This window comes from Fukomys damarensis, unplaced genomic scaffold (assembly GCF_012274545.1).
Source record: "Fukomys damarensis isolate Sample0158 unplaced genomic scaffold, DMR_v1.0_HiC HiC_scaffold_20, whole genome shotgun sequence".
NCBI lineage: Eukaryota > Metazoa > Chordata > Mammalia > Rodentia > Bathyergidae > Fukomys > Fukomys damarensis.
This window is the reverse complement of record NW_022900932.1, coordinates 14,794,015-14,819,120: the sequence shown is the minus strand read 5'-3', so window position 1 is coordinate 14,819,120 and position 25,106 is coordinate 14,794,015. Positions and strand designations below refer to the sequence as shown.

The window sequence follows — 25,106 nt, the reverse complement described above, 5'->3', positions numbered from 1 at the left end:
ATGGCAAACTCCCAGAGGTGTCACTAGGAGGAGAATACATTTCATCCTGTCCTTTTATATCCTGACTCCAGAGGTCATTTGCTATGGATTTCTGCTGTGCCTCCCCTCTGAGACTTCTAGATGACATCTTTACTTGTATCCACCTGCCCAGGATCCTACAGCAAATGACAGGGAAAATGGCATAGAAGAAGGCAGATCTGTGTTGTTTAAGGCTGTTGTGCCTCCTTAGGCACAACATGTGTGGGCTGAGAAATGTCAATTCTTACTAAATGACTCTCTGTGTCCATACAGTCCCCTCTTCCTGGAGGTTACCATTCCCTGGTCAGCAGAGTCTTAGATGCAGCCCTAACAATGCAGAGCTCAACACACCCATCTCAGTGCAATGGCAAAAAATGCATACTGGAGGCCACCATGGGGATTGTGCAGCCTGCATCTATTTAGTGCTCTGACATTTAGCAAGTGACCCTAGCCTTAAAGCCACCATGCAGAGAAGCTGAGGAGAAGGCCATTTAACAATGTGCTTATTGTCAGGGAGGGCAACACAGTGTGTGTGTGAGAGACAGAGAGACAGAGAGAGAGAGAGAGAGAGAGAGAGAGAGAGAGGGAGAGAGAAAGGGAGAGAGAAAGGAGGGATGAAGCCTGGGATGGAAAGGAGAAGCAGCAGCAGATGCCTCTTTGAAAGCTGTGACGACAACCACAGGTTTCACTGCCAGGCAGGCTGATGTGAGCCTCTTTGAATTACTGAGTGAAGGATATCCCTCTTGCCAGCCCCTGTCCCCCGTAGGCACAGCAGAAAAGTATTACAGCCTGTCCTTACCTTGGGAATTAGCCTGCAAGACCCCGATGCTGTCATCAAACTGCATAGATTTGATGTTGAGTGACGCCAAGATGCATTCCTTGTCCTGCAGCGAAGTATCATCAATATTATTCTGATTGGCTGACAGGATAACGCACATGTCACAGAGGTTGATGTTGACAGCCCTTAAATCAGCCCGACTTAATGGCGTACCCTTTGGCATAGAGGGGAAAAAAGGAGAGGGAGAGAGAGAGAGAGAGAGAGAGAGAGAGAGAGAGAGAGAGAGAGAGGTGTCAAAGTGAGAAAGGGAAGGAGGGAAAAAATAAAAACAAATTAAAGATTGAGCCAAAGCTCTGGGAAATTATTTAACTAGTATCTTTTTTATGCCTTGACATTAAGCTAGCCTAACTGCATTTCAGGGAATAGGGGCCATGTGCTAATCTAAAGGGTAGTCGGTGCTGATGGCAGCATTTCAGGCTGGCTTTCAATACTCAATCAAGCTATTACTAACAAACACACGAGAGGAATAATGCCAGGGTCTACATCTTCTTCCTGCCTGGAAATTGTCTTGATTTAAGTAACTGTCCTGTGGCAACCTCTGGCTTTCAGAATGTAACAAGGGGGTGGGTTTCAAATGCCTGTTTATTTAATAGCAGGTCACTTCTATCTCAGGCAAATGACAACAGTTCCAACTAGAATTTCCAATGCAGCCAGGGGGAAAACAGAGCAAACAGGATGTGATAAGGTGGGTCTGGAAGCTCTGCTTAATTTGGAGGATACAGAAGGGAGTGGAATGAATGCACACCTCGCACAGGAGAGATAGCTTCTGATCTTATAATTGCATTGCGTATTTTCAACAAAAAATAGAGCAGGGAAATCACCTGCTGATACAACAACATAGGAATGGTTGAGGGCACTGCTACACCAGGACACAGCAGCAAAGTATGCAGCAAGTAGAGAGGGAGCTAGCGCCCTGTATAGTCACTGACTTGAAAAAGATCTCTAAGAGTGGTAAGTGAAAAAAGTTCTAGAACAATTCAAAAAAGTACAACTCCAATTATGCAAAAAAAACACCCTCCAAATCAAATTATATATTTATAAATGTATTTCTAAATATATGTAAATGCAAAGAGAAAACTCGGAAAATACACATTCAACTAATAACAGTAATTACCTCTGGGGAGAGGAAAAGGATGGAGAGGAGGAAGGGGAAAGTTTGCTTTTGACTTTATATACTTCTATATTGCTTGAATATTTTATAGCAAGAACATATTTGTATATTACTGGGTAATTAAAAATAAATAAGCCAGTAAACATATTTTTTAAAAGTCACATAACAACGTAAGACAGTGGAAAAAAATATAGATCTAGGAGGTAATGACAGAAATTCTGGGGTTGCAACCACTGGTAAAATAGAAGGATAGGGCCATGACCTCTATAAGCTCTGTGTCCTCAGGAGGGGTCACAGCAAAACTAATTAGGCCAGTCTATGTCTGAGCTCCCCAGCAGTCATTCAGCATTGCTTTGGGGCTCCCATTCAGTCACCAGCCCTCTTGTTCCTCCATCTCTGCCTGGCCTGCACTGACCCCACTTGCCTTCAACTCATTGTGTGTTCTGGATAAGAGCTTGCTAGCTGATTTCTCTATCTCTACCTCAATCTAAATCTGTACCTATATCCAAATATGCATATCTATATGTATAACCTGGATATTTTTCATTCCCCTTCCTACAAAGTGACTTTGGGCTTTGGGGAGAGAGGGTGGCCCTTTATGTAGGCCCTTTACTGTTTAAACAATAACATGTGAAAATCTGTGCAAATCTCCTATGCCTGAGTATGCTACATTTGGCGGATTTGAAAAGGATCCACAAATACTACAGTTTATTTATACTGATAGAAGCAGGTGAGAGCACACAGAATCAAACATACACACATGACATGTACACATGAATAGCAAACATCACACCCAACACTCCACAAACACGCACACAGACTCATAAGGTTTTTAGAGGTCAAGCAACCATGTGAAACAGCATATTAGCATGATGATCACAGAAATATTACAATCAAATCTGCCATATTCCTGAAACCAGCAAAAGTATGCACAGTATATATTTATATTCTTAAAAGTATATGGTTTTTGCTGGGGATTTAGCTCAGTGGCGCTTTGCTTGCCTTGCAAGTGCAAGGTCCTGAGTTTGATCCCTGATGCCAAAAAAAAAAAAAAAAAAAAAAAAAAGTATGTGGCTTTCTGATTGTCTGTAGGCATCCATCTTTAATTACATATGTTCACTAAAGCAATCAGATTTGGCTCTGCATCCGAAAGAGATCTGTCTGATATTTTTTCACTCCTTTAAATATTTATTGAGGACTGATTATGTCTGGCATTATATCAGACAAATGGTAGCTGCTAGTGGGTACTACTTGTGGATACATCCTTATGTATTCTTTAATCAATTATATTACTTGGCTCTTTTTTTTTCTATTTCTGAGACTCTGGAAGCTGATAAGAGAAATAATGAATTTTAGCTTCCTAGATAAAGGTAAATGCACACCTCCTAACATGCAGAAAAATCCCATGTTCCTGTTTTTTGGATATAAACTTAAAAGAAAAATGTCCAGAGGAGAAGTAATATTTGCATTGGTTTGCTGCATATGCAGCTATATCAAATGTTAAAGAGCATATGCTCTATAGTTTTTTGAAAGTTTGTCGGAAATACATAGCAGTAGATTAAGAAGTGGTAGATACATGAATAAAATAGCCCATAGCCTTACATGAAATTGTGGAGCTCAAAACTGCTCATTATAGATTGGGGTCCTTGTATTTTACAATCAATATAATATCATGCATACATGTGCGCATGCACGCGCACGCGCACACACACACACACACACACACACACACACACACACCACAGAAAGCATTGAAAACATTGAGCTTCTAACTAGATGGTTATGGGGAGCTGCTTAGAGAAAGGTTTGGCCTATTGGAGCTCAAAATTGTTCATTATAGATTGGGGTCCTTGTATTTTACAATCAATAATATCATGCATACATGTGCTCACGCGCGCACACACACACACACACACACACACACACACACACACCACAGAAACCATTGAAAACATTGAGCTTCTAACTAGATGGTTATGGGGAGCTGCTTAGAGAAAGGTTTGGCCTTCTGTACAGAATAAATAATTTACTTATTATTTACATTTATTTAGTCAGAAGCTGGTTCAGATTGAGGGTTCTTGAAGCTTAACAATGTCATAAGTAAAATGTCATAAACAGTTATATGAGTAAATTCTTAGTGTAAGCATCACAATATCACAATGCTGTATGTTTTGTGCAGGCAAGAGGAAAAAAATATTTAGACACTGATATGGTTAATAAATGATACCAGCTAGACTTCATCCCTGGTGAGGGGCTGACCTGGGTTGCAAGCTCTTTTTAATAAGGCCTCTCAGGGTTTGTGTTCTCCTCTACAATGCATAGGGGAAGGGCTGCATCCTCAGGCCCAGATGAAGAAGCAGAGGCATGATCAAAGCTATAAAGATTATATCCACCTGAGATTTTCTTTTATGAATGAAAAGTAAAAGAAAAAAGCCTCAATAGCATCAATAATGTGACCTTGGACTTACAGGCAGTATGGACACTTTAGGGAAGTTATGGAGTGTTTCCCATTCTCGCTTGAGGTACTCAATGGAGCCCACGAACACAATGTGCTTGAGCTCGTGGTAATGGAAGTTGCTAGCACGGAGTGGCATCACCAGGTTCCGGAGACCAATCAGGGCTGAGCTGACGTCACCAAAGATGCAGACCACTACGTGACCGCTCAAGACGGTCATGGCGGCCTCACTTCGAGTCTGTGACAAGGAAAAATGCCAGCGTATTAGAGAAAGGACATCATAGATCTGTAAGGAGGGAAAAACAAAGCATTGGTGCAACAGGTCAACAAAACATTTGCTTAGTACTTACTATGTTCGATGGCTATGATTTGTATGTGGCCTGAGTGTTCCCCAAGGGTCCACTCTGAATAAGGGCCTGGTGCCTAGGGTGACATTGTGATCCTTTGGTAGTCCTCACGTGACTCTTCAATTCTAGCAGGAGGATCACTGTAAGAGGAACAAACCTGGCCTCTTCCGTCCTCATTCTCTCTGCACTGCTCTAGGTGTCATCACCTTCACGCATGCCCCCTTGCCACAATGTTACCACTTCTCAGAGACCAAATGGGGCAGCCCAGCCTTGGAGTTTAGACTCCTCAGCCTGTAAATAAACCTTTTCTCTTCAGAAGTTAGCTGCCACAGATATGTCACTGTAGTAACTAATACAGTTCATCAATGTCATGTGCTATACATGTCATATAGATAAGTTATGTGAGCACGTGTGTTTACACTGCATTTATGTAACAAACATAAATAATACAATGTAAACATACAGCTACACATATCATGACCTTCTCAGGCAAAAGATTGAAGAAAAATATGCTATACATTTATGTAAGCAGGACTATTTCATAATGACTTTCAGGAAGGAAAGAGTAATATTTACGTTGTCTAGACAGGGAAGTCTTAGTTTCAGTGAAATCATTGGTAAAATAGTATGTCTTTTCAAGCTCTCCTGCTGAATGATGATAAAATGGTCAGGTCCCTTTGTGAATCTCAGCTCAAGATATCTGAGTACTGCATTCTAGGTTTATCAATGGGGTGACACAGTATGTCATGGTACCAGAAAGTGGGACATGCTATCCCAAGCCAGGGACTGGCAAGTGACCTTCAGGCTCCATCTGGTGCTTCAGGCTTTGATAAGTTCAGTGAGCTGAAAATGATTTTTGTACTTCACAATGGTTTTAAAAAATGGAAACAAGGCTATGACATCCTATGTGAAGATTATATTGAAATTCAAATTCCAATAAAGTTTTATTGGAATCCAACAAAGTTCACCCATGGTTACTTTCATGTTACAATGGCAGAGCTGATCAACTGCAACAGACATCATACAGCCCATGATACCTCAATCATTCAAGATACAGCCTTTTCTAGAACAAATGTGCTAACCCTTGTCCAGGCCTGCTTGAGGTTTCCAGGGGCATTTCTGGGAGGACTCACCTTATATAAGAAAGAATCCCAAAATAATCATTAGAAGGGTCCAAGACACGTCAGTAAGAGCAACAGGCGAATGCCTTCCCTCATTCTATGTGATCTCAGGTACACATTTACAAAGAAGACAAATGAAATATCCCCATGCAGAGGAGGACTCTAATCTCCAATGGTTAAACACTGCTGGCCTTTTTGCTAGCAAAGAGACAATATAAGGAAGCTAATCATGGATCTTTTTTGGCCCTTTGGTCCTAGTCCAATGCTTCCCACCTTGCCTGCCTTCCTTCCTGTCCACTCACCACATGCGTGAATGGTCCCATGTGGCTTACAACGCTTTGGAGGAGGCATATTAATGTTCACGGCACATATCAAACACTGCTTGATTTAATCCCTAGCATTGACCAGTGTATTGATTGTTTAAATGCCAATATTGCAATTCAAGACAATGTCAGCGTTATTATAGTAACCCCCAAGGAGAGGAGGAAGCTAGCTCTCATTCCCTGGTCATTAGAATAAAGCAGGGGCTGTCACCATTATTGGTTTCCTTCTGCAGCAGTACCGGGAAACCTGAGGCATAGGCTGTAAGAAATGTCTTACTAAGACCAAAGAGGGAACCCCCACCCCAACCCAGGGAGCTCACATCACCTATCACTGCTTCACGGAGAAGAATGAGAGTTAGTTTTGCAGGCTGCATGGAAGTGTAAGTCCCTGGGTACCACAAGCAGAGAGTCAACCAGTCTGTGACATGCTGTGCTGATGCTCCAAATTATTTTTAATTGGACAGGTCACCTGGGAAGCTAGCTCCCCTCAACAAGGCAGACCAATAAAAACTGGGTTCAGGATGAATCCTGCAGGGGGGAGATCGGTACCTGTTAGGACAGTGGCCCAGGAATAGATGCTGCCCCCAGGAGGTTAGATCTAGGACCAAAATTCCAGTTCTCAAGTGAGCCATAGCAACATTACCGGGGAAACTTGGCAAAAATACATATCGCTGTACCTTGGCTCTGGAAAGTCTGATTTTGGTAGGTTTAAAACCAAGAAACTACTTGTATGCTTCTGCTATGCATCCTGTGTTTCCTGTTCATCCTTCAATGCCCAACCCAAACTCAGCCTTCATGGCCTTAAACCCCTTCCAAGCACAACTTGCTTGCACATGGTGGGATATCTTGGCTTCTTAAACACTTGCTAGTGCGTCTCCCTAAATTTGAATAGTATTTTGTGCGTCATGTTACTTAGCTTTAAAGAGACTATTCTACAGTTAAATTACATATCTTCCCTTCACATAGATGATAATGGCCTGAAAAACTGGAACCATCTCATACATTCTAACCCTCAAAGCATTGCTAGTGCTTCTCCCTAAATTTGAATAGTATTTTGTGCCTCATGTTACTTAGCTTTAAAGAGACTATTCTACAGTTAAATTACATCTTTCCTTCACATAGATGATAATGGCCTGAAAAACTGGAACCATCTCATACATTCTAACCCTCAAAGCCATTTTTAGTATCCTACACCCTGCGGGTAAACACAACCCCACTTCATGAGCACACAGGTAACCCTTCCTATCATTCACATCCACCCCAGTGTTAATTTAGGGAGGGCTCTTTGTATCGTTCTGTCTAAATGGTGCCTCCCAGTCCACTTTTAGCCCAGAATACCGCTTTATTGGCTTCATAGCATCTTATCATTATCTGAAATATTATCATGCACTCATTTGACTACCTACAAGTTTTCTCTTTGCTCCGCTGGAGTATAAGCTCTGGGTATTATACCTCCAGAATTAGGGTGGCGCCTAACACATCATACATTTGTGTTATGGCTTGTATATAGATGTCCCCTCAAAGCCTCATGCAGTCGTAAGTGGGGCTTTCTAGAGGTGGCTGGATCTAAGATTCGTGATGCTAGGATTAAGGGTGCATGATTACTAAATCCGTTCACTGACTGATTTAGCATGGTTCTGGGTATGGATAGTGGGAAGGCCAACCCTGGGTGTGGGTGGCACCACCCAAAAGGCAGGTAGCCTGGGAAGGATAAAAGAGAGAGGCACGCTGCTGCTGCTGCCTCATGCCTTCCATGTCATGAACTGTTATTTCTTCTCTGTGATGCCCTTCTGCCATGCCACCTTGCCTTGAAGTCAGCCAACTATGGACTGAAACCGCTACCAACTGTGGGCTAAAAATAAATCTTTCCTACTTTAACTTTGGGTGCCAGGTATTTTGTCTCAGCAATGAGAAAATCAACTAAGACAGATTGCTATAAATGTTTTGCTAAATATTATTTTTCAGATGAACTCATCTTCCTAAATGCTTTCCTTCCAGTAGGTGATGTTGATCAGATATCCATTAGCATACACTGCCCAGAAAAATCTAGGCAAGTTATTAGCACCCTGGATTTCAGATCAAACAACCTACGTATGACCTGACACAGGAAGGAAACACCAGGTTGAACTGAGACCAGGAAGGTAAAGGTGTGATGGATATAACAGAAGCTAAGTGCAGAAAGCAGCTTTGTGGCTAGAACCATTTTCTTTCCTGTTAAGTTACACAGTGGACACTTGCTGGGAATTTTAACTTCCTCTGCTTTTGCTCACCACTGTCGTACCTCTAAGTCAGCCTCCGATGCAATGCTGCATTACATCACAATGCTTGTTTATAATTAAGTTGATAAAACACAGGAAAAAATGTAGTGGATTAGAGTACAAAGCTGTTCTGAAGACCGGGAACAATCCTTCTTAAGGAAGGGTGGCCCCGACTTCAAGAATGATAGGCTTTTCCTGGCAGACAAAGGAGCTGCTGCACAGAAATCTGGGGATTAGAGGCACAAAGGAGAAAGAACCTTTCCATCTGACCTTCCTGATTATTAATCCATTTTTCATGGATTAGCATGACAATAAACTCTAGGAAAAGCTGATGTAGGCAGCTAAAACTGTTAATAGGGCCAATGCAGAGAGTAGAATGGACTGTTATCTGTGCTGACATTCTGGGACAGAGCAGTAGAAGCCCACTGCTGCTGCTGAGACACTGGAGAGCCATCCATGAAAGAAGGATCTGAGCCCCAGCCTCCCCAAGAGGACCGTTGTTCTGCGTTGTCATCATCCACAAATGCGCATGCCCTTCTACAATGTGCACTAGGAAGGATCCCAGATGCACACGGCTGTTGTTTATAAGGATACAAAACATAGTTGTAAGCAAATGACAATAAGGCCACATTCACATTTCTTTGTGGTGTTTAAGAAGAAGAAGAAGAAGATATAAAACAACAAGTCACTTTATGAAGCCCTATGTTTGACTCTAATGTTCACGACAATAATATACTGTACATTGGGGTCGTTTTGGGTTTTTTTTTTCTTTTTATAGATGAAAGAACTGAAATACAGAGAGTGAAGAAACCCTACTCATGGCTATGCAGCTCCTAAACGGCCCAAGCCAGCTCTGATCCTAGAGGCAATTGGACAGAAATCAGCCACATTCTGCGGCCCATGATGCCTCACACCCACAGCACGGGATTACCGCTACACTAATGAGCACGTAAATATTCAGAAATTGAAAATTCTGTTCTCAGCTCATGTTCTGATTGCGGGTCTTGATACCCGATACCCAAGTCTCTGTTAGGAATTTCACTCATAAAAAATGATTATGACCAGGAACTATATCATCTCGCCATCCAGTCTGGAAAACCTCATTCCCAAGGACAGGTAGCACCAGAAAGAAAGGTACAACTTGGCAATTCCAGAATCCCTCACTCACCAGGATGACTTTCTCCATCTCCTTGGGAGCACACCAATGAAACATCCCGGTGGAGTCGTACTTCTTCACATTGGAGTCCATGTTGTCAATCTGATCATTCCCGGGAATTAACAAGGGGTCGTGCCTGGGGAGACGAGGACAGGGAAACCTGAGCACAGAGCGTAATAAATCATAACTGGGAAGTGCCCCAAGTTACATCTCAGAGATCCGAGATGTAGAGGAGGCCAACTGCCCCTGCCGGTCGTGCTCTTGCTTGTAGACCCACCATTCATCGGATGGTGCCAGTTACTTTGTCAAGTAACGATTCTGCCCTTCTCCTGCCTCTGTTTGCCTATTTGGGCTGCACTCCGTTGTGCGGATTCAGCTTCCTTTTTGCAGCCATTCCTCTCCATATTCTCTCATTTCACCAGCTATCAAATTTCCCAGCGCTCACACTCACACCCCAAAGGGTTGCTATTAGCATCGGCAATGAAGAGAAAGGAATGGGAACAGAGCCTCATGCTGACTGACTGGCATGAGGATGGAAAGCCAATTACTCACTCTTTCTGACTACAACTTCTGACGTGATGCTCTTTGCAGTAAAAGCTTTAACAGGCTGCACTTTAAATATTTTAGCAATTTGCCCAATCAGATTTCGCTCTCCCCAGCTGAAGCCCTTTAAAGATTCAGCAGCATGTCACTTCAGAGCAGACTGACTACCAAATGCCCACATCTGGAATACATGATTTCAATACTAAACAACACCCTTGCTCTGCATCTTGACAACTGTATTTGCACTAACCATCCAGGGACGCCCCCCGCCACCACCATTTTCTTCCCAGTTCAGCATTCCTTGGAATGAGCCCTGCCTGGAGCTCAGATGCATCTTAATAAAGTAATCTTGACTTCTCTGGGCTACATCCACCCTCTCTTGCCTTGTTTGTAAGTAGAAAAGGAAGAAGAGTCTACAGAGGCCTCCCCCCAGTGGTTGGCAGAGCCTCATCGACAACCTTAGGCATTATAATAAAATCAGGCAGGTCTAACATGTTCATGCTCGTAGCGTAATAAATAAGCCCCTGCATCGTGGACACATTCGTGGCCCATTATTTTGTCTCTGATAGAGACACATGACTCGGGAGAGAAGTCACTGGTGGCTTCTACAACACTGATCACATGTAATTAAGGCACTGTCCCAGGCATACCTAACTAATTATGCTTGCGGTGAAGTTATCATCCCCAAATAATACTGTCAGCTTAAGACAGACATTAGGAATAGGTGCAAATTTCCAAAAAGTGTTGTAAAATGATTTTAATCTTTAAACATCTATTTCAAGTATCAAAGAACATCCTTTATTTAGTTTTCAATATTTCTCCTTTTGAACTTTCTGTGACACTTTTCCTTTAGATGTCTAAAATACAGAGAGTGAGATACTAATCTTTCTTGCCCAGTACAAAGACCTAGAAGTTAGCTTTCGGATCTCTATCATGACCCTCCCAGTATGCTCCCCCTCCTACATAAAATGCAAAACTCTCTCCCTGCACTAATTTATTTCTGAGAATTTGTTTTTCCACTCCACTAAATGATAAGTACCACATGAAGCAATCCTACAGCAGTATCTTGAAGGAGCATCCTAGATTACTATAGGAACTGACATATCCAATCTTGGAGTAGAACAATCCAACTCACAGTAGTATCTCATTGGCTGGGCTGTTGAAAAGTCTTTGGGTGCCATAAATCGCTAGGCCACCTTATAAATACTGGACTGAGTCAGAAACAGTAAAAGAAAAAGACAACTGCAGGGTGGGAGCAAGTTTTCAGGCTTTTTCTTTTTGTCCTTGAAGAATTTTGAATAGTTTCATGGATATCCATTATCTGCATAGATAGGTAGGCCAAGGCTATCACGGAGGTTTGAGAAAATGAACCCTTTCTAGCCTTTGAAAAATATATTTTGGTTGCAAGAGGATCTTAGCAACTGCCCTGAAGATAAAGAACCATATTCAAACTTCTTCACTTGTTTATTGTTTGGAGAAAAAGAATTATATCAGGAAGGTCTGAGACTTAACCCCAGTGCATTAAGGATTTTAAAGATATCCAGGAATATATTCACATAACATCAGCAAGCAAACAAATGACACAGCAAGTTGGCAAAAAATTCCTTTTTGAAACCTTGAGAGAGAGATGTGTTTTGGCTTCATGTATTTGGTTCCTTCTAGGAAGGAAGCATTTTTGGTAACTTTTGTCCTGTATTTTTCATCTTAGAGAAGTAAAGAAGAAAGCGTGGTGATTATGTGCCCCTTACTGAGAAGAGAAAAGACAGTGAATGTCAAGCTTCATTAACTGGAGGGAGGGTCTGGGGAAACCAGGTAAAATTTGATACTACAAGATACAAGCTATGATTTATGCTGGAACAGACAGAAACATCCAGAAAATCTCAGAGGTACTCCACACTACACTCTTTCCCTGCTTTTCTCAGCCTGACCTGGATAATTTCAATATACATCATCCAGGATAACCCCAAAGGATCTGATCTGAGAAACATCAAAATATCCTTGAACAAAGATATTTCCTTTCAGCCCTCTCATGGTAACTGAATTCTAACATTGGTTTCTTTAATCAGAAAAGCAATAAATACATGTGAACCCCCTATTCTGAACCAGGAACAGAGGTACAGTAACAATTAAGACATAGTCTCTGGTCAGAAAAGTTCAAAAAGAAAATGTAAATTAGTGGGTAGGATGAACTGTAGTAAGTGTTATAGCAAAATAATGTACACAAAGTAATGTGTGAGGGCATACGATGAAAGGGGCTATTGATTATCGGGTATTTGAGTAGCAACAAGGAAGCTTTTCCACAAAAAGGTAGCATTTGGTCTGAGCCATAAAAGATGAAGAAGACTATCTGCATATTTCAATTTTGGCCCACTGGAACGTGTTAGGATCCACTCAAAGAAGTGAGGTCCCAATATGGTGCCCAAGTCCATGGCCAAAGATGTTGTTATGGTATTGGTACTGCCTACCCAAGGCATAGAAGACTAAGGCTACATACATGAGGGGATTTCAAGGGAGAAATAGCAGTTCAGTGGAAAAACAGAAGATGAGCTCAACTGGTTAATCAGGACTGGTTGAGGGCAGTCTGGGTTTGACACATGAAGTTAGATAGAGCTGAGACTGTATTTCCAAAGACAAAGATTATTTATAAAAATTAGAAGTCTTTCAAAAATAAAATGAGGTGTTCACCAAGGCAGTGGGATTCCTATCATCTGTGACATTCTGAAGAGCTAGGGACTGGGGAAGAGGGTTAGTTAGAAACGTTAGGTGAACCTAGAAGGCCTCACTGGGAAGAGAAGTAGCTAGGATTTTGGAAGCATTGAACACCATTGGGCAGAAAAAAGCCAGAGGCACTGAACAGGTGAAGAAAGGTTGTTGGAGCAAAGATGGATGACAAAAAGCATGGAAGACGAGTGCTTTGTTGTTCCATTAAAGGCCAGCAAGGTTCTCCATGCACTGGATGTCTTTGTCTGAGAAAGAGAGCTTAAAATATGAGTCATTCCAGCAACTTGAGAATCTGTGATTCCTATAAACCAGGCAGGATGAATCTCTTCACTATGTCTCTTCCTGTAGTCGTTTTAAGTGCCTTAGATTGCATTATGCCACAGATAGAGCCCTGGCATAGGTAGACTGTGATGAACCAGTTTTTTCAGGGACTTCTACTTCTAATGCAAAAATTATGGAAATTGTGTTCCTAGAAAAAAAAAGGCCACACCGTTGCCACAGAGCAAGCCAGACAATGTTTCTGTAATCTTTGGAGGCTTGTAGGAATCAGGTAGTTTGGGGTAAGTGGGAATAAGGATTATTATCCCAACATCTTCATTAAAGAGAATGATGAGAACCACTTCCAGGGGCTCCCCAACAACTATTTGAAACTATATAATTAAAAATGAGGACCAATCCTAGATATTGCCCCTCATGTTGTATTTCTTCAGCCCACAAGGTAATCCCTAACTCTTCTAAAATGCCTCCAAATTGATTAAATGCTCACTTGTCACTTCTGGCTTAGCCAGTGTACGTGCTTTATTTTGGAGTAATGGAATTCTACGAAGAGAGTAAGGGAAACTGTGTCATTGATGTGGGCTGAATTGTGCCCCTCCACCAACATTTGCATGTCAAAGTCCATTAATCCTCCTTATACCAAGAATGTGACCATATTACAAAATAGGGCCTTTTAAAGTAATTAAATTAACATGAGGTCAGTTGGGGTGGGTCCTCATCCAATATTATCAGTATTTTTATAAAAAGAGAAAATTTGGACACAGACAGGTAGAAAGGCATAGCCATGTAAAGAAACGGAGAAGAAGACAGAGATCTCAATGTCAAGGGAAAAGACCTGGAACAGATCCTACCTTCAGGAACCTCAGAAGGAATCAAACCTGTTAAGACCTTGATCTTGATTTCTAGCCTCCAGAACATGAAAGGTTAAATTCCTTTTCTCAAGACACAGGTACATGGTACTTTGTTATAGCAGTCCTAGCTAATAAATATAATAATCCATCTTGAAGAAAGGCAGACACAAAGTATCAGATAGCCCTCAGCTAGTGTATCTGGCTGCTTAAACCTCAGGTCTCACCTTATGTAAGGAGAGAAAGCCCACCACTTTAGGAATGCATGAGAAGATACCAAAGGTACAGAAAATCTTTAAAGAGTTTGGGTCCAGGTCTCTGCCGTCCCAACACTACCTCCAAGCCCTAACATACATACACATAATTACACTTGCTCTGCCCAGGTGGCACCTTCTCCCTAGTCTTTAATTTAACCTTGCATTTGAAAATTGATACCAGTGACGGCCCAACCAGAAGCAACGGCTGAATTAAAAGTTGCTCTCCAAAGGAGACACTCAGGAGTTGACACCATTGAGGGCAGGAAATCACCTATTTCCTTAGTGATAGTCTAGCACAGCAGTTAAAATCATTGGCTCCAGATCCAAAATGCTTGTCCTCAAGTTTTTGGCTTATCTACTATTCGCTAAGTTGTGTCTTGCCTCAGTTTACTCATATGTAAAGTAGAAGTGTTAATCTCGTTCTTACTTAATAGATCCAATTTAAGTAAACACATATCATGCACATTGCATAGCACTGTGCAGAGCATTTATTCAGCAAGGCTTAAATACTATTATTCTTCTTTATACTTGGCTTAGGACCCATCATACATCTCTATTTCTTATTATCACGAAAGGAGGCATGCAAAGTAGAAAAGTTCAAGAATAAAGATAGAGAGTTACTACTCTGACTTGTGCTAATGCGACTACTGCTACCATGATGAACAGTTTCCAGGAGATAAACCCTTACAAATGTTGCAGCACTAAAAGTTTTCCCTGCATTCAATGACTTGCCCATCTCAATAACACTGCTAGGTAACTTCTGTTATTATTATCAACCTACATGTATGGATGGGAAAGAGTGGATCACAAGGCTCACATGCACAGCAAATGAGAGGAAAGGCGGGACTTTTGAGTGGATAGGCCAGCTTGACTGGAAGTCAGTGCTGCTGGGTTTCTCGTATCCTCCACTTGCAGGAAGTGGCTATGAGCTGTTCCATCTCCACTGTATTGCCCAAGTCGCAGTGGCCTAGATAGCAAAGAGAAGGAAGCCAACCTCAGGGACAACTTTGAAGTGCATGGTTCATGTAAATAACTGGTAGAGAATTACCCCAGGAACCCTCACCAAGTCAATGTGCTAAGAAGAACATTCAGGTAAGGCTGGGCAAGTCCTTGTCATGCCCCAAATATCGGAAGACTTGGTACAGGAATATCCACCTTCTACAACAACACAGAAATCCCAAGGAGTTAAATTTTTTATATTGATGCTCCTGTATCTAGCTAATACCTCCAACATGCACAGCTAGAAATTAAGCATGCCTGAATTCCAATAAAGAATAAAAGATCCTTGTTTCGAGGGTTCACAGAACAAGAAATGCCACTTGCCATCAATTAATCTCAGGATGTTAACTAAATGCCCTGCTACAGGAGAAACACAAAAAGCTTGCCTTGAAGACAAAAGCCTAAAGCAAAAAGCAGAAATCCCTTTGCTAGCAGTCCTGCTGTGAGGAAGCCAGTATTATATTTAAAGAACACAGTTCCCCTTTCAGGCAAATACAGCAAATCCCAGTCTGCTGTGAGGCACTGTGTTCAATGATAGACTTCCGAAATTTACATTGAAGTACAAGTAACCAAACAGACAAGGTTATGAAGAAGGGCAGTTAGAACTAGAGAATGCCACCCTTGTCTCTGTTTGCTTTTCAAGACCTTCAGTCTCAACAAGCGATAAGGCCTTTTCCATGTAAACATCCACTCTGATGGATACTGGCCCTGCAGTGGTCTTTCTGGGAAATGGCAAACTCGATAAAATATAGATGAGTTTCTCATCTCCCTGTAAGTCTTTCATCTAAGTGGTAAATACTAGTTTTATTGAGTATCTATTATATCAGGCAGCATGGGGGAGAAATTTGGGCATTTCTTAGACCTCAGAGTAGGGCTCCAATGTTCCTCATGAAGCCATTGTCCTCAACAACCACTGAGATGGAAGCCAGTTCCTTTGCTAAGAGCCCCCATCGAAATGTAAGATGCTCCTTCAGAGATAAGACAGTCTCATCCATTAGATGGCTAGGTTCTTCAGAGCAGGGATCTCTTATTTTTCTCCTCCATATACTTCCAGAACCTAGTGGATGTCACAATACTTGCTCGATAAACAATTCAACTAACAAAAAAAAGGCAGCTGAAGGACCTCTAGTCTCTGAACACTCTTGAGTCAGCCAACAGACTCACTACATGTTTTCTGAGAGAGCCCATTCATTTGGATATCTAGGGACATATTCTTTTGAGCTCTTTGCTATTTTTCATTTGCACTAAAACTCAGAATATTCACCGTAAATAGGGAATAATGACTCTAAAGCATGTCTCTAACTAATCAAAGTTGCCTGGAGCTTGCCTGAAGCGGGCTCCTTTACCTAGTCAGCAGGGAAGAAGCCCGTGCGATGTCAACAAAGGTCAAGACAGATGTTCTTAATGAACCAAATACTCAGCATTGCAATGTAAAAACTGAACATTTCTAAGAGATGAGCCTCAGCATGATTTCCTCTTGCTGCTCTAATTCTTGGAAGGGGTGATTCTCAGAGCTGGCCCCAAACCAGTTTGATCAAAGTCCTGTGGGAGTTTGGTAGACAGGCAATTTCTAGACCTGAAGTCTAGACCTACAGAACAATGTTCTAGGGAGCTTCTCCATGATTTGAATAAATCCTATCAAAGTTAGAAAACGTCAGCACCAGCTGGAGTGAAAGTCCATGGTTCCATTCAGCAAAGTCAGAACGAGAATAAGGCAAAGTCAGAAGCCTGGAGCCCAGAATTTAAGGAGGTGTCTCAGAAGCCTCACTCTAGTCCTGGCTCCACTGCTCAAATGGAGAGCTAAGGGGCTGGAGGGACAGATGACAAAGCCACATCCTCCAAGTTGTCTCTTCTGACTCTAGGTCACCCTGGAACTTGAGGGGTTGCATCAATACTTGATGGGAATTCCTAATCTGGATCTACACTAATGACTCTTGCCTACCCCATCTTCCATGAGCCAAACAGCAAACAAACATAAATAAGCAAGTTAAATATTAGTTCCTGGACAGGGCAACACTTGTGGGCACATCGCAGTGTTCTATATGCTTCTCTCCCCCATCACGTCCTCTGCTCCATAGATAACAATCCAGCATCTGGTCCCTGAGTCCTTGAGGACAATGGTCAGAATGTCATGCTCATGGCTCTCGACCTGTGCCAGACAAAAGAGACTGGATGGAGTTTTAGACAATCTACTCAAAGCAGCTTATATTTTGGTACAAAGCACCATAAATGATGCCAACTGCATTTGCCTCATTCTCATTTTACTTCTGGGTCAGTACCATTCCTTGTTTTTCTGTAAGGACCTTGACCTTTGAATTCTGGCTCCTGCTATCATTCATCCTTTCACACGACATCCATCCTCCTAGTACCGATCACTGCCCCTGAGACGATGCTGCTCAACACCCTACCCCCAATTTCACACCAGATGGGTGTCCCTGGAGCCACCCTAACAAAATTTTCAGATCTGGTTTAGCCACCTTGCCAAAACTAGAGCCCCTTTCAGCTTCTCTGGGTCTAATTGCATTTTTGTTTCCACTTCTGTCTCACACATCATTTCTTGTTAGGTATCTACCCTTCTCAGAGGAAGAAGGAAATCACTATCTTTATGTTTGGGACACAGCTGGGGAGAGCTGACATGTTCCTCAGTTGTAGAGGAGATTGCACAAGATGCTTTGAAAGAAGAGGACAGGATAATGACCCTCTGCTGAGTAGGATCTCATCCAGGGACTTGTGTCAAGTCCAGCCAAGCCTTTGTATCATGACACCCATGATTTCTTTCTTCTCCAATCCCACGGAGCATTGTCATATGCTATTAGTTTGTGCATTAGAACGTGAATTTACTTAATAAAACTGTCCTTGACCTCCTCCTCGTATTGCCCAGTGTAAGGAATTGTGAGGGTGGCAGTCTGCCCCCAACTCTGAACTGGCTCGGGCCATTTTGCCATTCTGTATTACTAGAATCTGTCACACTGGCAGGCTCTGCTGGAAAGTCCTAACAAAAATTCCCCATGAAAGGTATGAGTCAAAAGAGAGGGAATGACTTAACAAGCAAATGAGTTTATTTCATTTAATGATCAGTCAGTACCCAAGAGCATAATCTGTTTTCCTTGAGTCATATTTCCCCTCCCATTGGGGAAGCTAAGGTCTTGTAGTTTCTGGGTCTCATGACATGATCCTCTCCTCAAGGTGTTCAGTTTCTTCAGTTTTGAGTCATGTCAGTTATCTCCGTTGGCCTGGCTGAGAGCTATCTCTTTGTGTGAATTGTCTACCCGCCAACATCCTACATAAATATTCATGCTCTGTGCTTCTTTACCTCACTCCAAGCCTCAGGACTGGGGTCAGTACTAGTATGCAGGATTCCTGGGAAAACTGTCTCACTGAGTCCTGGGCCTTGGCCAGCCCTCCATGGTTTGGTACCCAAAAGAGTTGTCAGATGCTGAGGCTGAGTGGACCCTCTCTTTATACTTCTGCCCCCTCTTTACACCTTATGGTCCCAGGAAGGCCCTGATGGGGGACTCCAAACCCATCTTTATACCACCACCAATCATGCTGCCAAATCATAGTTAGGGCTTCACCTCTACAGAAACCTACAAGGGAACCCCAAAGCCTATGAAAGGCAAAAGTCCTCATGACTAAGCCCCAGAATATTCCCACATATTCAACTCCAGCAGGGTCACTCCAAAAGACTCTGTGCTCCGCCCACACTGACATTTACAGTGTTCCGAGCACGTTCCCTATTTCTTTCATCTTCCTAATTAAATTGGACTTGAGAGGATTTATTGGACTTTACATTCCGTATCTGTGCCTCGGCTTTCTCATCTGTAAAATGCAGAGAGGAGGAAGAATGGTAACTTCTCGAAAGTTGTAATCAGGATTTTGAGTTCCTGGGCATAATACTCTTGGAAAGATGCATGGATGGTACCTGGTACACTGTGAAGCAGATTAGGTACTATTATTAGCAGAGAATCCTATGGGGACTAAGTTAAATGACTTCTAAAACTAAGCACAGTCTCACAGACCAAAATAATGATAGCTCTTTCTATTCTCATAGACCACGCTAATATGCTCTCTAATTTGGTATTATGGTATTTTATATATGCTTATGTGTCTCCTCAGCATTTTGAACACAGGGATATCAACCAGCCCATCTTACTTTAGATCCTCCAGAGACCTTCCACAATACCGTGGACACACTAGGCCTACACTAAACATTGCTGGATGAGACTTAACCTGAGAATTGGATCAGGCAGCCAAGGGGCACAGCCTTTTGGGGTTCTGTTGGAAGATGCGGTATGAGAGACCAGGCATGTGCTCTTTGCTACTGACTCACTGGAGAGAAATTCTTGTTATCCAAGAAGTTCTGGTGGATACAATGACTTGAATGAAGGCTGCTGAGGGATGACTGTATCCCGTGATCTTGAATGGGGATTTCATAAATCTATGAATCTGGTTTTTTGTTTTTATGTTTGTTTTTTCATTTGTAATTTTGGTACTGGGGATTGAACTCAGGACCTTGCGCTTGCGAGGCAGGTGGCAGAACCACTAAGCTAAATCGCCAGCCCTCTATGAATCCGTTTTAACTGTAGTCAAAATGGCCTTCAGTGTAGTTTTTAACCTACAGAGACTATTCAGAGATTAAATGCAGGTCCTTGTGGATTCTGGGAAGTGTGCTACCACTGAGACACACCCCTGATCGTAGAAAGTTTTCATTCACTCTAGTCTGTGAGGCTTCAAATTAGGGACCCTTGACTGAGACAAAGTTCTTGCTCTCCACAGCTCAGATGGAATGGACTATCCCATCGAACTGTTTCATACAACTGAGGAAAGTCATGGCTATGCTTACAGAATACAAATCTACTAAGTAGAAAGAGCCAGGTAATAGGTGCGTGGTGGTTTTTTGATGTAAAACGTGGGGAACTCCTTAAACAATTCCATATTAAGTGACCAACATGGAAGGGAGACAACAGGCAGATGGAAGAAAGGACTTGGGGACCTCAGTGGCTTATTCATCAATGGGTATAGAGCCAGAGGTGATCCATCATCACACACATGTGCTTGGCGTGGAACGCAGACACTCATTTAGCTCAGTCTGGCTATGAGGGTTGTTTTCTGTCAGAGTGACTAAAAAACATACTACCTCAGGATCAGACACAAAACAGGGCTGTTCACCTAATGACCGTGCAGAGAATTAAGCGGCACTAAAATACTGAGGTAAGCCTGATTCCAGAACAAAGGAGAGACAAGGACCATTAGTGAAGAGTCCCTGTAGCATTTCCTGCTGGCGGATGATTTGGAAAGGACACTCACACAAGAGCATGTTTTATTTGCAGAAGCCACAGTGGTAAATTAAAGCCCAGCCTGGCCCATTCTGGGCTCTCTGGTTTCTCTTGGAGGTGTTCCTATCACTGCCCATAGGCCACTAAAACCTGCCGACACTTGGAATGATTGATTCCACTCAAATAGCAAGCTACAAACTCAAGCTGAAAAACCCACTTCAAATAAGTCATTAGCTTCCTATATGGATTTTCTCAGGTTGCAAGAAATAGGACCTGGGAGTCCAATCTTCTGAAGGGTAGAAAAAAGATATCTGAGGAGGTGATGGGAACTAGGAAAGTCACAGGGAACTGGGTGAGCCCTTCTGCTTTTTGCCAATCAACAAGAGGGATCTACCAAAAATAGTCCCTGCAGCTTTACTGTCAGGGCTAGACAGTCAAAGGAAAGCCAAAAAAGCTCTCAGATTTTTTTACTTCATTCATAAACTAGAAATAAAGTAAAATGAAGAGGCCTGTCCCTGCTCCTCTTCATAAGATGCAGTGCATCAAGTACCTGGGACACAGAAAGTCAAGATCAAGGAAGATGTTTGATGGGATGGTCCAAGCCACCTGAGCTGCCATGGAGACAACTCTGGGCAGATAGGATAATACATCCCTGTGACTGTAGCTGTGGTTGTAGCAGCAGCACACAGACACCAACACAACATGCCCCAGGTTTGCAGCTTGGCAAGTTTTAGTCAGCACCTGACCCCCATTTAGCAATTCTGATGTACCACAGAGCAGACAGCTCTAGCCTGGGATGACTGCCTCCCTCAGCCCCTCTCCGGCAGGCAATGAAAGCAAGATCCACTTTGAAAATTCTCCCCCATCATGCAAACTGACACAGGCATACTTTTCAAAAACCCACAGCCAATCTGTTGATCATTACTTATTTACAAAGGCCTTCGGGCAGAAAGTCCTGTAAAAACCATACTTGATACGGTATACACTAGCTTTTTCTGCTTGTGGAAAAAAAAGTCTCCCCAAGGCTACCGCAAACCATCACTTTCTATTGCACATAAAATGTAGTGTGTAACACTAAAGTATTTAATATATATAGTATAATATATCTACAGGAAAGGCATTTGTGTAGAAGTATGTTACCCTGGATTTGGTAATTTGATGTTTTGCTGAAGGCTACGACTTAAAACAGCCTCCACCTCATACAGGAGACCTGTCATCTCGGTACCCAAGAGCCAACAGAATAAAGAAGTACCCTTAAGCAGCAAAACTTTGACACAGCTTTGAAGCATATGAAAACAGTATAACTCCTCAGAATTATTATTACTCAAGATCAAAGAAATGAGCCATACTTTACATAGCAAACAGGGACAGAGAATTTGGCTCCAAAGGTTTCAGATTTTTCAGACTTCTCTTTATTTATTTATTTACTTCTCTAAATTTAGGCAAAGGAAAGGGCCTGGGCTTTTCTCACCTTTAAATGGAGAAAACTATGAGCATTAGATAAGCCGATTACCTAAAGGTGAGTAAACAGGAAATAAATGCTAGCCTGACAACTGGCATCCTAAAATGAGAAGCTTAGCAGTTGGTACATTTTATTCTTCCTTGTAAACTGTAAACAAGAATGTAAATCAGAAGCACCCAGCAAAGCTGTTCCAGGAGAGGTGAGAACTCCTAAGGAAATACTTAATGGGTAGAAGTTGGTCATAATGGCAAAGGAGAGAGGCCTGGGGAACGGGAGTGCCCCCCATTGAGAGCCTGTGCGCCCCTCCTGAGAGGAAGGATGGCGCTGTCTTGGTCCAGATGTGTGCACGTGGAAAATCAGAGAGACACGACAGTCATGGAGACACGGGCAAAAGAATGAGCAATCGTTGCTGATATACAACTGCGATTGTGTATCAACGATCTGAGGGAAGAAAGGGGCCAATAACAAAGAGGAAACATCAAGGGAGAAGGTATCTCAATGGCAGGGACCGCTTAGGGCAGTGGTGCAAGTCTGAAATCACCTCCGTTTCATGAGTGCTTTACAGAATCGGGAAGTCAGAGGAAATAAGTATTGGGCTTTGTAGATGAATCAGACCCAAAAAGGAAAAGAGAAGAAATGGGCCAAGAGAGGGAACTGCGGAAACCCTGAAATTTTGTTTCACTTGGTACTTCTGAGAAAAAGCCTTGGTTGAGAAAGAAGGGAGGAAGGAAAAGAGAAAAGAGGGAGAGAAGGAAGGGAGGGGAGGGGAGAGACAGAGAAAGCGGGGAGAGGGGAAGAGAGAAAGGGAGAGAGAATAGGAAAGAAAAGGAAGTGGTGAGCAAGCGTGCTGCATTTCATAATTAATATTGCTTTTAGCCTAAGCAGAAGTGAATGACTTTTGAACTTTGCTTTGGCAGCTCCACAGATTATTAGACTTTTTTATCAGTCAAAATCAATTAACAGAAATTTGATTTCAATCGACAGGATAAAAGGAAGGTAATCTTCAGGTTCATTTTTGATTGTGATGATACATCTCACATATGGCCTTAAGTACAGAAAACAGTCCTCGGAGGGGCTCCAGCAGAAAGAGACTTGCCCCAGGCAAACTAACCACAGAGTTCCTCCGATTGGTTCCCAGCGTCATTAGTGCCACTGTTGTTTAGGAACTACACACAGACAGGACATGGTGACAGCTAAGACTTTAAAGCCTATGTATTTTTCAAACAGCTTTTCAAACTGTTTTTCATGACAGAATTTTTTCAGCTCTATCATTAACTGCTGACAAGCTGACAGAATAAATACTCCAGCCTTTAAGAAGCCATCTAACGATCCCGCTCCCCTCCCCCGCCGGTGCTGGCTGGGGAAGGGGGCTCTGGGCCTGGCCTGGGTGGGGAGGGGGCCAGGAGGAGACAAGAAGGAGCCAGAGAGGGACCCAGACCTTGTGCTGGGCCCACCTTACCTCATCAGCTTCGGCGAGGAGTTGGGCGAGTTCCTCATACCCCCGTTGCGTTGCTTTTTTTTTGGTGATAGCGTTGACGGCTGCTCATCTTCAACTGGAAATACAGGCAGCTCATGAGATTAGGAACAATTTGAGGGCAGACTGCGAAATACAGCGAGATATCAAAGGACACACACTCAAGGCTCAGTCACTCACTAGGAATTCAGGGCTGTCTTTTAGGACCCAATGACAAAGACCAAATGCGTTAGTCAGAGAGGTTGGCTTTGAGAAGGCTGAAGCGACAACTCTTATGCTCCAGCCTTTGAACATGCACTTTAAACAGACTAAAAGAGCTTAGAAATGCCCTGCCATAAGAAGAAAACAAAGAAATTATGATTTATCTGCATACAGAAATACGTATGTATGAATGGTCCATCATTATTCTTAGAGTTAATTTTGGTTACTTTGCTTTGTCAGGTAATCGAATGAGTTTTCTTGTAACCGAAATCAGAAATAAACTTGTATTTGACAAAGCTGCATAACTGCCAGCCTGCTGCTTCTCCAGGCGAACTGTCTTAACTAGTTCCCCATCCCTGCGCGCCACAGAGAGGCTTTGAGAGAGGAAGCAAGGATTCGAGACCTTGTGGGCCAGTGTTTCAGTCAGTCAGGATCGAGAGACTTGGCACGGGTTGGTTCAGGCATCCCCACCCAAACTCGGCTCTCTGCCCTCCGTCTGCCAAGAGGGAGGGCAAATGGGGTCCTTGCTTAATTCCGTAAGACAGGAGACAGGGGCTGGTGAGGCTGAAGAGCAAGCTGGAGAGGGGCACCGTGATGGAGGAGGAGGATGCCATTGAGATGGACCTCTGATGATGTGGTGCTGGCAGGGATGGGGGTAGCGGAGAGGATTGGAAACCAAAGGCTGTTTTCCAAATGTCTAAACCACACAGATCGCTAAGCAATGTGAAGCTTCACTCACAAACAACACGGCACACTCTACTGCTTTTGCCCAAAGACACTCACTAATAAGCTTCGTAGATGTATTAGCCTGCGTCATGCTTCCTTTTTTAAGAGAGCTGCTTGATAATTAGCAGATGCATACCCAGCCTGTCACCCAAAGGCATCAGCGGCAAAATTCTAGTCCTACTCTCCCCACCCCCACCATCCAGGCTAAAGCTGTGGTGTCGAGAAGGAAGAATAGGATCCTGGGATTCTCAGAGTTGACTGGGACACACACTAGGAGGAAGCGCCCCTGAAACTCAGAATGCACGAAGGTTACCATAAAGCTAAGAAAAGAAATATTAGCAGTGATGAGATCGAAAGAAGTGTGAGATATATTAATAGTGTCTGAGTCTTAGGTGGAGGAGAAAATGCCATCTCAACTATTTGGTATCATCTCGAGAGACTCATACGTGGGCATGCACTATGTGGTATTCTCCGAAAACCCTAAGTAAGTTTAGTAGGTTATAATACTTGGCTCCGGAGATTCTAATAGTCCAACCGCCCCCCAAACCTGCTTCTGAGTATCTCACTGTTCACACTCCCCTGTTGTACTGTCAGTCTGGGGTTGCCTACTTCTGGCTGACACCGGGAGAGGGAACAAGACTGTGGTGTGAGGTGACGGCAGTAGAAGAAATAAAGGCGTGAATGCACCTGCAGATG

The 25,106-nt window shown here is 42.8% G+C and overlaps 1 protein-coding gene across 37 annotated transcripts in view; it reads right to left on the bottom strand.

Annotated features, from left to right (window-relative positions):
- The window catches only part of Kcnma1 (potassium calcium-activated channel subfamily M alpha 1), a 709,412-nt gene that overhangs the window by 67,529 nt on the left and 616,777 nt on the right, over nucleotides 1-25,106 (bottom strand). For all 37 annotated transcript variants that reach the window (XM_033766495.1, XM_010607512.2, XM_033766488.1 and 34 more), the window contains 4 exons: nucleotides 23,469-23,562; nucleotides 9,640-9,763; nucleotides 4,436-4,660; nucleotides 818-1,010 (listed from right to left, as the gene is read on the bottom strand). In XM_033766495.1, coding sequence (XP_033622386.1) covers nucleotides 818-1,010; nucleotides 4,436-4,660; nucleotides 9,640-9,763; nucleotides 23,469-23,562 — 636 coding nt within the window. The remainder of the gene's footprint in view (nucleotides 1-817; nucleotides 1,011-4,435; nucleotides 4,661-9,639; nucleotides 9,764-23,468; nucleotides 23,563-25,106) is intronic.